At 48.8% G+C, this 12,371-nt stretch overlaps 1 protein-coding gene across 1 annotated transcript; it reads left to right on the top strand.

The window, feature by feature from the left end:
* Positions 1-4,706: 4,706 nt before the first annotated feature.
* LOC146172924 (uncharacterized) lies at positions 4,707-12,082 on the top strand. Its single transcript, XM_084584118.1, has 2 exons — positions 4,707-5,118; positions 10,896-12,082. Exons 1-2 carry the CDS (start codon positions 4,834-4,836, stop codon positions 12,060-12,062), a joined length of 1,452 nt encoding a protein of 483 aa, XP_084440244.1. The 5' UTR covers positions 4,707-4,833; the 3' UTR covers positions 12,063-12,082.
* Positions 12,083-12,371: the final 289 nt, after the last annotated feature.

Here is a 12,371-nt window from a genome sequence, read left to right as displayed (position 1 = left end):
ACCGCAACGGTACGGGCACCTACATTCTCAACATTTACAGTAAACCCACTCAAATTGCATTCCCTTGCGCCAGGGTGTTCACAACGGCACTCACTGTCACCCAAGGAGCTCTGCTCCTTATTTTCGGCGATTTAAATGCTCAACACCCATCCTGGGGCTACCCGAAAGTAAACAAGAAAGGCCGAATCCTAGCAGACACCATATCAAACCTTATGCTTACCATGCTGAACGGCCCGACCCAACCAACTCGACTTGGCAACAGTGTCACGCGTGACACCAGCCCCGATCTCCCACTAGCCCACGGCGGTAAAGCTTGCCTATGGGAAAACACACTGGAAACTTTAGGCAGTGACCATTTCATTCTGATCATCCATCTTGCAAGCAAAACGCATCGACATATGCGCGGTGCTGCCAAAATTACTGGTTGGACCGCGTTTCGAAAAGAGCAAGCTGACCTTGATCACCCAGATATCACTGATTACGCTTCCTGGGCATCGGACCTTAGGCACCTGTCCTCTAAGTACACTCGAACCCTGAAAACATCTTTAGACCGCCCTGCTATTGACTCCAATCTCCTGAACCTGTGGGACGCCCGCAGAGGCCTGGTGAAACGTTGGCGCCACCAGCGCCACAACAGAACGCTCAAACGCCGCATCGCAACCCTAACGCAAGCTGCAGAGGACTATGCATGGAACCTTGCTCAATCAAATTGGCTGACAAGATGTGGTTCCCTGAGTGGTAACCTTAGTTCGAAACATACTTGGAGCTTACTCAGATGCCTCATTGAGCCCAACAACTCCAAAAGCGACCAACGCAAGAACCTTGCTAGGGCTCTACACGGTTACCGCGGCTCCAATAGGGATCTCGTACAAACCATCAAACAAAAGTACTTCTGCACCACAGTCGACACGGACCCCCTCCCTGCCTATAATGGGCAGCCAAACGAGGAACTAGATGTGGAATTCACCGTCAAAGAAATACAGGCCGCCATCCTAGCCATGCGCAGAGGCACAGCTCCTGGGAAAGACAACATCACGGTGGGACTCCTTGCCAATCTCCACGACGCAGCCCTCACGCAGCTCGCGAATTACATTAACAACTGTTGGCGCATGGGCCGGCTGCCAAACGAGTGGAAGACTGCGGAGGTGCACTTCATCCCCAAACCGGGCAACCCATAAATATTAACAATCTACGGCCCATCTCTCTCACCTCCTGCGTAGGGAACGTTATGGAGAAGGTGGTACACATCAGGCTCACCCGATATCTTGAAGAAAACGACTTGTACCCACACACCATGCTCGTATTCCGGCCTGGCCTATCCACCCAAGATATACTCCTCCATCTTAAGGAAGAAGTCATAAACCCCCCTAACAAGCCTTTCTTCAGGACAATTCTCGCTCTTGACCTCAAGGGGGCGTTTGATAACGTAAAGCACTACTCTATTTTGGAAAATATGAGCCACATCAATTGTGGTGCAAGGACCTATGCATATGTAAAAGATTTCTTTCACGGTCGTACCGTCTACGCCGACCTCGGACTGGCAGAACCCGGCCAAATACAGCTAGGCACACGCGGCACGCCACAGGGTGCTGTTCTATCACCCTTACTTTTCAATATTGCTTTAATCAAAATCCCAGCCCAGCTAAATCAGGTATCGCATCTACGGTACGCCTTCTACGCGGATGACATCACTATTTGGACCCCGGCCTATTCTACCGCGGAAATCGAAGACCGCCTTCAAGAGGCCGTAACCACCGTGCAAGCCTATGCCGCTAACTGCGGCCTTACTTGCTCCCCCGAAAAGTTGGAGTTGCTGGTACTACACAGCTCCCGCCAACGCAGACCCACTGTTGAAGTCAACCTCAATGGAAACCCAATACCACAGAAGGACACCATCAGGGTTCTAGGGCTTTACATCAACGACAAGGGCAGAAATGTGTACGCCCTCACTCGGCTCAAAAACACCAGTCTGCAGGTTGCGCGTATGATAGCCACGGTCACTACCAACGACAGGGGTATGCTCGAACAAGACACCCTGCGCCTGGTTCAAGCATTCATCATTAATAGAATTGTGTATTCGACACCGTATCTGCATCTCAAAACGGGAGACTATAAGCAAATCGACTTCATTATACGAAACGCAGTTAAAAAGGCACTGGGCCTGCCCCAAAGCACTTCCGCAGAACGTCTTTTGCAATTAGGGGTGCACAATACAGCCGAAGAACGCCTTGCCGCCCAACGCGCCACCCAGATAAATCAACTAGCAGCAACCCGCACGGGCCAGACCGTTCTTATGGACCTTAACGTGACTAGCCCGCAAGGTCTCGTACAAAAATAGGCTATACCGCCCGGGTGGTCAGACTCGTTCATAGCCAGTCCCCTACCCCGCAATAGGCATCCTCTGTTCCACCCAGGGCACCGGAAGGCGCGGGCCAAATACATCCAGGAAAAGTACGGGACGGACACTGAATCCTACTACGTAGACGCAGCAAAGTCAGAAGCGGCGTACACGGTAGCGGTTGTGATTCACCAACAACAACTGGTTGATGCCCTCACCATCTGCGATGACAATATAGAAATGGCGGAGGAGGTGGCCATTGCTTTAGCCGCCACGCATACCACCTGCGCCTATATAATAACAGACTCTATGGCTGCCTACCGCAACTACATCAAATGGCGAATATGACCCCAGGCTGCCAGAATATTGAAAAATTATGGACACCCCGAACAAGACAAATGCCTCGTCTGGACACCGGGACATCAAGGCGTGGAAGGGAACGAGTGCGCCCATGCCGCTGCCCGAGCTCTCCTCCCCCGGGACTCGACCCCTCCATCCTCCACACCGCCCTATCCCGGCCCTCTGGCGACGTATGCGGAGAGATTACAGCACTGCAGATTCTCTCGCAGAAAATATTCACCCCCAGCCAAGGGGCTCTCCAAAGCGGAGGAAGTTAGATGGCGACGCCTACAGACAGGTACATATAACACACCAGCCCGTTTAAACACAATGCACCCCGGGTTCTGCGACCCCAAATGCAAATATTGCGGGGAAAAGGCAGGCCTGCACCACATGGTGTGGACCTGCCCACACAATCCTCCAGATGATCCGAATGCAGTGCGAACAATTTAGGGGTGGGAGGCTGCCCTATCCAGCTCTGAACTAGAGGCCCAACGGGCCCTCGTGACATGTGCGCGGGTAGCAGCGGCAGCCGCTGGAGTCCCGGACTAGGGACCCCACCTACACATCCCCCTCCCTTAAATATACTTAATAAAGTCTTTCACTCGCTCACTCACTGGACACTTAGCCGAGCACCGTAACCACTGGGCCACCCCGGCGGGAGTCCATAGAGTAGGGTAAATATTCTATAGCAAAGACTGCCTTAGCAAACGGCTGTATACATTTGGGCCAAATATCTGTAGTCGACCATACAAGGGATTTTCTTTAGCTGACCATAGGAAAATGGTTCCACGTGGCCATAGAAAAGCTGAACACTACAGTAGGGAATCACAAGTTCACAATATAGATTGAAGGCTTCTGTATCACTGGGTACACAAAAAATCTAGACTGCCATAGGAAATGCTATAGCTAGATTTAGAATGTGTGATATGTGAGCACCGTCACAATAGGACGGCGCCTATGCGATGTAGGGATCACTTCCCCTATCGCCGCCGAAAATACGCATTTTGAGCAATAAGCAATGAACCAATCGATGTAGGTTGACTCTTTTGATGGGTACCTGGATGAGGAATCATTTTGCACCCGCTTGGACCAACAAATGCGAGTGAGTGGCTGCCAGAGAACTGTCTGTAAGTGGTGCGTGCATGGGGACTCATAGGCATCGGGAACTTTGCGGATGCTTGTCTTTCTCTCTACAGCTTCGAACACTGTGCCATACCATACTGAGTGGATGGATCGTATAGTGATAAATTAGCTACAATAACTTACTCATGAGACCTATGCAACGATGCATTCCACCGCCTGGACTCTTCATGAATGTTCTATCCATGTGGTTTATCCCTCTTCTATATTCATTAATTTTCTTGCCTTGAATGTTTTATCCTTAATGTATGTTTTTATATTTGATCGCTTCATAAATATCTTGTTCTTCCGCGATATTGATGTTCCTCGATGGTTTTCCTTTCGCTTCTTCATCCATTCCTTCAAACTTTGTGCGCTTATTTTTCTCAGTTGGTCTCACACACCGAATTGCTCAAATTAAACAAATGTGCCTTTGCTTCATGAAACCACTGTCTGGTATTTTATTAGTAATTTAAGAGAAAATGCATTTGAGTTCACAGCTTCACAGATGCCATTTTAATTAACGTTGTGGGTTCAGGCCGTCAGCCAAGTCGGCCGTTCTGAACACGCGCGAAATGTGTAATCCCTTACAGCTAAATACGCAGCGCAGATACACGCCGAAGGACATTAGCGCAGCGGCCGAGTGATGTGTATGCAGAAACGCGCAATCAGCCGCTACCACTCACGCTTGCATGTCTGGCCGTTTCGTTACACTCATGAAACACGGCAACAAGATGATGCCATGGCTACAGTCATAGCCTCACAAACGCAGGCAGCGTGGCCCTGGCGGCAGCAAACGACCCCGCAATGCGGGGGCTGGACGAAGAAGCGATGAGAAGGCGATCCCCTCTTTTTGCCACGCATGCGCATGGGATGCATAACTAAGACCCAGATCCAATGAAAGATAGCGCCGACTTGCTCCGCAGAGCACCGCCGGCGTGATCTAGACAGGGCTGCTCAACACACTAAACTGGTTCAGGGGCGAAACTGTCAGTTACCGCGGATCGTCCGCTAGAGCGAGGACGTGGTCAGCAATGCCTCCGGCAAGCATGTCGTATACCGTGGTGGGGTTTTCCGCTGAACTGGATTGGAGACCTCTGCATTTTGTTGAGCCAATTCCACCGTACAGCGTGTGCAACGCCTGTGGATTGTTGCGCAAGAGGACAGCCCTGCTTCCTTGTAGGCACACGCTCTGCGAGGCTTGCTATGAGCTGAGCGCACCTGACAGCAGCCGTGTGTGTCCTCTGGATGGTCAACAATGCGAAGACGAGAACATCTTTATCAAGGAGTTCCCCTCTGACGAGCTCCTCAAACGGGAGGTAAGCGTGGAGGCCAAATAACAGAGCGTTAATATTTAATCGACTTGCAGCGTTGCCATTCATCGATGATAAATCCGTCGATCGGCTGCCCGTATATTGGGCTCATGTTGCAGCGAAGAAAAAAAAGTATTTTGCCGTTATTTAACTAAGGCCGCAGCTACGCTTACAAGCTAGAAAGATGCAACTAACCCGCAAGAGCAGTAAAGTAAAAGGAAAGCCTGTAGAGTGCTCCAATTGGCTCTCTGTGTTGAGGGTTCAACGAGTGTGTTAACTACGCAAATTATTCCGGCATTCTTGAACGGATGACTATACGTCAGGATATGTTCCCCTGTGTAGTGCCGCAGGTAGGGGAACATGCTGCCGGAAAAACGCTGGAATGTACTACTTCGCGCTGGAAAAGCGCCCAGCAACGTCTAACGCTTATCTCGGTACGAACAGCTAAGCGAGGATCTGTCGCGAGCAGGTCAGAGGCGATGAAATCAGCAGGTTTATATCAAGTCGCAATTTAGAGTGCTGTGACATTGGCCGCAATCGCAGGATAACTGGGAGCGCTTAGCGTGCGGTCGAGTTGTTTCCCATACTTCGCGGGATTTCTGCTTCGTGGAATAAAAAAAAAAAAAAGAAAACGCTCCGCTAATGACACTTCATCGGAAAGACCTTTGTCGGACGTTTTTCGGGCTGCTCGGAAAGTTTTATATTCACAACTTGGCATTTGAAGCCATATTGAAAAGGTCTGTTTTTCATTCAGTCAGGTAAACACGAAAAAAAAACATCTCGAAATACCTGAAGTAAACCTGAATTCAGTCTGGAAGAACACTTGTTTCGGGAATGGCTTTTTAATTCTGTATTCATATATATCTATATAGTCTTCCAGTTTCCAGAAATATGTACAAGAAGCGGTAGGGCCCGCGAATAAAAACAATGTTCACTCAATCGTGGTTTGAGTGAACGAAATTAACTGTGGCCGAGACTCGACTGCCCAGTCCCAGGCTGATATTTTGGCGATGATTGCAGCCAGCGCGGTAAGCGGTGAGCTCGCTGCACCGTCGCGTGCGCCGACTGCCTGAAGCGGATGAAGAAACCACGGCTGACATATTGGCCTGCCGCTGCAAAGGGGTCGTGGAGCCAAGGCGGTAGCTGATTTCGTTTACTGAAACCTAGGCTGAGAGCAACAGAATCATGGCGCACGAATGCGCCAGTCGCGCAATGTTCTATTTTGTATTTCGTGGGCTTTCTTCAGAGGTTGGAGAAACTATACACGCCAGGCTTTCTTTATCGGCAATAAATGGGATGGGGGATTTTGAAGGTGCTCTACAATTCCGAAAATCTCTTTATTGTCTGGAGGCAATAGTTAGTAGATAAGAAAATTTTTAAAAAATATTATTTTGTTAATTGCAAAACAAAAATTCCCTGTAGTGCACCAGATGGCTGGCATCTATATACAGGGGTTTCTCTGGCTGACCTGAAATGTTTCATTTTTTAACCCTTGACTCAAGTTAGCTTGGAGAACTGGGATGACCAACTGAGATCCACACTGACGCCAGCGGTTTGGGAGATGCTCTCTCTCTCTCTCTCTCTCTCTCTATATATATATATATATATATATATATATATATTGTGTGTGTGTGTAGAGCGTCTCCCACACCGCGGGCGTAAGTGTGGAGCTCAGTTGGCGCAGCTGGGTCAAAAGGCCCGATGATGGGAGATAAATCCAAAAGGCCGCGAAAGGGTCGAAGGCGTAATCACAAACTGGATTTCAGGCGGAGAAGTCGGAGCGGCTTGCTGGCGAGTAGCTGGATCAGAAAGCGGACGCTAGAGGCGGAATTAGGAGCAGATGCCGATGAAGCTGCGGAGCTGCTTCCGTGAAGTTGGCGGCGAAAATTCGGTAGCTGCAGAAAGTTTGGTGGCGTCGGAAAGGAAGCCTTAGTTGGAAATGAAATGACTTAAAATAGTGAGCCTTCAGTGAGCAAATCGACACTCTTTAAAATTCAGTTGAATCCCAGCGGCAGTGAGACAAGGGGGGAACTCCTTCAGTGGGACCATGTGACACTGGAAGTCTGTAGAAAGACTACGATGTCACCAAGATAGGAAAGAAAGGTTTACCACTCTAACCCGCTGGGAGTAGTGTCTATAAGGCGTTCGAAAGTGGCCAGGGTTTGTAAAAGGAACTTACGTTGAACTCATATAAGCCGCGAGGTGTTAAGGCAGGTTCCGAGTGATCAGCGGCAGTCATCGACCCCTACCAGTACCTTGCGCGGAAATACAAGGGGAGAAAAACTTGGCCTCTTGCAGGTAGTCTAGGGAGTCATTGGCACGTGGAAGAGAATAGACGTCCTTTCTAGGGATTTTGCTGAACCTGTGGTATTCCGTACAAAACTGCAAGGACAGATATTTATTAGTCACCGACAAACCCGGAGACCCCTAAGACTAAGGAGGTCTGTGTGACACCACCGCGGAGCATGTCGTCCACATGAGCAGCAATTACTTAACGCTCAGATGACGACACACAATAAGCGCGGTGTTGCAAAGGTGCCTTTGTACTGATTTCGATGGTGTACTGAACCACAGATTGTTCCTAAGGCTGTTTTTGGAAGCTCGAAGGAATAAATGAAGCTGTGTAGGAAGGAAGGCGACAATGGCATGTTGAAAAACGTCGTGAGGTTTCGAAGCGGTCGCAGCATCGCTAGAGTTGAACACATTAAAATAGAAAGTGGTGTTGGTGTCCAGAAGAGTGTGTATATGAGCGGAATCAAGTGCTTCATTAGTTGCAGTGCACTTATCGCGAATTAGAACGCATGGATATGAAATTCGTCCAAGATTTTGATAGCACTCTGACCATCCTTGATCTTGAGAACAGCGAATGGAAGCCGAAAAAGAAGTGGAGGGCTGTGAATTCGGTAGATATGAAGATAGCAGTCAAGTGAGTGACGCTCTGACATGAAAGTATAACGAGCACATCAGAAAGCGGAGGAATATCCATGTCGTTGGTAACAAGAAGGTTTGCAGACTGAATAAGTACGGCGCACAATGAGACGTCAAAGAGGAGCAAAGGCAATTTCCGCGCGGACACAGTCAGCAATGGCACTACGAATAGAAATAAAACTGCATCATAGAATGTTGCGTGAATATCTGGGTAGAACAGTAAATTAGGTGAGGTACAAAGAGTCTTGGATTAGAACACGGGCGTTGTGCGCCGCTGAGGGATGAACAACATGCTGTCAGAAGGAGATGTGGAGCGGAAACTAGGAAGTTCTCTGGTATATCATAGCTCCGGAGGCGCAGGTCATAACACTTGAGCCCTGCCGCAATAAGCGCAGTATTATTTCCCCGGTGCGTGTTCTCGACCGCTCGCTCGCGAGTGCAACTTCAAACACCTTTACGGAAGTAGCTTCTGTTTTCGTAAGGGATTATCTACACAATAACGTAAGCGTATGTCTTGGGATATTTGACGCAGTGCAGGCTCACGGTGTTTACAAGGTGAAGTCGTACGATCTTGTGAGTCGGAATTGATCAGTCTATAAAACAGCTTTTAGAATACACCTGAAGGCACATGAGCTCTTCGGCAATAGGGACATAAAAATGCCGTCATGCGTTCAAGCAGCCTGTGCCTGTTATGCATTTGTTTTTCATCAAGCTTTGTTCGTGGATTGATTGATTGATTGAAAGCTTTATTTGTCTTTTGGAAGTTTGTTAGTGGTGGAGGTCGAGGCTTCTTCTGGAAGTCCGTCACCTCCCTGGCCGTGGTTGGGCCCCTAGTCCAGGGCTCCACTGAGTCGGGCCACCTCGCTTGCGTGTGCTATGAGTGCCCTCTGAGCCTCTACCTCGCAGCTGGTGAGCCGGCTCTCCCATTGCTCCGCACTTGGTGCTTTCTGTTTGTGAAATGCATGATTTCTCTCGCATTCCCACGTGATGTTATATAGTGTTGGTTTTGATCCGCACCATGGGCAGCTGGCGCTATATTGTGTTGGAAAAATCTTGTTTAGTATGTGTAGGTTTGGGAAGGAGTCCGTTTGTAGTCTCCTCCATCCCGTGGCTTCTTCCTTGGTTAGTTGTTTGTGTGGCGGGGGGTAGTGGAACCTCAGCCCCTTATATAGGTTTAGTAGGTCTGAATAGCTCTCTCCGCATCTGATCTGGGGGTCCTCCGGGGTGTGCGACGCTCCCACTCGGCTGGTCATCCCTCGAGCTAGGTTGTCTGCCCCCTCGTTGCCCCTGATTCCCGCGTGGCTCGGTATCCAGATTATGTTTTGCTTTGGTGTCTCCTCCGAGGGCGCACCCTCTTTGAGGATCTTGAGTGCCGCACTGCTAATCCTGCCCCTAGTGTAATTCCGGCACGCCTCTTGTGAGTCTGTTAGGATGTGGAGAGGTCTCCTTGTCCTATATCCTTCTCTTACAGCCAGAGCAACGGCTATCTCTTCTCCTTCTGTTATGTCAGACACCCTGGTCGTGACACTTGCGATGTGTTCCCCTTCGTGGTTTACTACCACCGCTACTGTGTTTCCTTTGTGTGTTTGTGGATATCTAGAGGCGTCTGTGTAGACTGCGTGTTTCCCTGTATCCCATGTTTTTCTCGTAATGCTCTGCCCTAGCTGCCCTTCTGCGAGCGTGGAGATTTGGATCCATGTTTCGGGGTATGGGTTGTGTGCTTATCTTTCTTCGTAGCAGGTCCGGCACTGTCACTCGGCTGCTCTGTGGTTCTTCTAGCTTGCGACCTAGTCTTGTCAGGAGCGCTCTTCCGGTCTTCGTACTGCTCAATCTTTTCTCTTGGGCCTTAAGTTGGCTCTCTCTTAATTCTTCAAAGGTGTTGCTGACACCAAGTTGCATGAGTTTCTCGTTGGATGTGTTCCTTGGGAGGTGAAGCGCCGTCTTGTATGCTTTTCTTAGAATCGCTTCTGCCTGTTCCTTTTCTGCCTTGGTAATTACGTGGAACGTTTTCCTTTTTTGGTTTTTAATGAATCGATGCCTTGGCTGGGAAAGAAATGAAGGTTTGTCATAAACCCACGGCACGCTGACGCAGTTCGCAGCCTTTTTACCTGCTTATCACATATAATCTGGTGAAAGCCAGCTTGGATCGCAGGAGTGAGCTTAGATGAAGCGAGAAAGAATCGCCCATATAACACTGGCCAAGCCAATGGAGACGTAAGTGATCTGAAAACGCAAAAATATTTGGAGAGAATATGCTTTTTATGTTTAGGCAATCTAGCATGTAGTGGTGGTCGCAGTGGAGCAGTAGAGCCCACACTGTAAGAAAAAAACACAAACGCTTAGCCTTTGTACTGCAGACCAACAAAGAAATTTTGATATGTTAAAAGCACCTCCTGTGACAAACATGCAGCCTGTTTCATTGATTACTTTTCGAAGTGGCGCAACGGTATAGCCATTTTGTCGTCATGAGTTCGAAATGTGTGCGAGCACATTTTATGCTTCGCCGGTCGACACACATGCTTTTGTAGCCACCGTAAGCTATGAGCTGGGCGTGGTCCCGTAATAAATGGACCGGCGCGTATCCTTGAAGCGAGAAATATCCGGTAAACGGCGCACTTTGATGAAACGGTAAAAGAAAAGGATATGCTGTAGTGGTACGCACCAAGCAAAATAGTGTGTGGTTATCTGGTGTAAAACAATTCAAAGTTGTCTATGGGTTTAAAGGACGATATGGAGGGCCGCTTTTAGCGTATATCGCATGTATCTAAAGGAGCTAAATAGTTTCACAGCGTAACCGAGATCCTGGAAATGTAATTAGCGTGGCTCTGAAAACACCTCTTGTTCTATTCCTGCAGGTGAAGTGCTGGAACGAGGGAAGTGGCTGCCGGGAAGTGCTGCCCGCATCGAAAATCGCCCAACACTTTCAACTTGAATGTCGGCACCACACCGTCAGCTGCCTGAGGTGCACGGCCACAGTTCTGTGTACGGAAGTGTGTGCACACCTGCTGTCTAAGTGCTCGTCTACTGCCGTACCAGCTGTATCAGAATGCTCCGCTACTGCGACGCCATCTTATTCGGATTACCAAGGGGATTCAAGCTGCAAGGAAATGATGTCGCTGACACAATTGGCAGATAAACAAGCGAATGATGAGAAAACCCTTCATGAGAAACATCTCCTTTGCAGAGTGACCAATGGAGACCGACTGGACGAAGTTGTTGAGAAGGTGAATAACTGTCAGGAAACTCTGAGAGAAGAACTCAGACAAGGAATTAACAGCTTGAAAGACGCAGTAAGCCGAGAAGCAATGGAAGTAAGAAGCGAGCTTCGTGACTGCGTGAAAAAATGTTTAGATGAAATAGCGGAATTTAGAGAAGAAACTAAAGGACGCATGATTGCAGCCAGTGACACTTTGAACATAGCTGCCAACAGTGCATATAAAATCGAAAAACTGCTGAAAGATGAGTTGGCGGAAGTTAGCAGGGAAAAGTGGGACAGTGGATGCGAAGGAGGCACAGAACGAATTGAAGAAAGTACCCCTGCAAAGGGCCGCATTGACACGGCATTGGTCAAACCACACAACCTGCAGGCATCGCTGTGTGAGTTTATTGTAAAAGGTGTGGAGCCACTGGTAGAACTAGCGCGGAAGACAGGTAACGCGTCTTGTGACTGCGAGCGCGTGTTTTTACGAGGATACTGCATACAACCAAGTGTAGATCTCTTCAATTATTCGGGAAGTATACGGCTGCATGCCCACTTTTACCTACACAAGGGCGATTTGGATGATGTCCTTCACAGGCCTTTCGAGCATAAAATCAAGCTCAGTGTCGTGCATCCAAAGGGAAAAGCAGAACGAGAGATTCAGGAGCGGCCCTCCCATCTCTTACTGTGTAACGACAATCCACAAGAGGGGCAAGCACTGTATGCATATTGGTCTGACGGATTCCTTTCCCTCCAAGATCTAATCCGAGAAGGCTACGTGGAAGATGACCAGCTTAAAGTGAAGTTCGAGCTTCTTGCATGAATAAAGTGAATAATGTTAAACGGTGTCGTGCCCATTCGGTGGTTCGGGATCGAAGGTGGTAAGAGGTGGTCCTTCCATGCGTTGTACTTAGCCTAGGGGAAGAGGCTCTGTTCGCAACCATTTCTGTTTATTTCTGACGCAGAAGTAGCACACCCTTTGTACAAGGATGAAGGGCACGTAGCCTGTTTAGACAGAGGGAGAGAGAGAGAGAGAGCAAAAGTGCGTATACAAAAAGTTGCCCACAATTGCGTTACTCTCTAATGGAAAATTTGAGCGCAGCTTAAATTTTTCAGCTTTTTGATAGATTGA

The sequence above is a fragment of the Amblyomma maculatum genome, chromosome 11 (genome assembly GCF_055883805.1).
Source record: "Amblyomma maculatum isolate TAMU_Amacu chromosome 11, ASM5588380v1, whole genome shotgun sequence".
Taxonomy (NCBI): domain Eukaryota; kingdom Metazoa; phylum Arthropoda; class Arachnida; order Ixodida; family Ixodidae; genus Amblyomma; species Amblyomma maculatum.
This window is presented reverse-complemented; position numbering and strand designations above follow the sequence as displayed.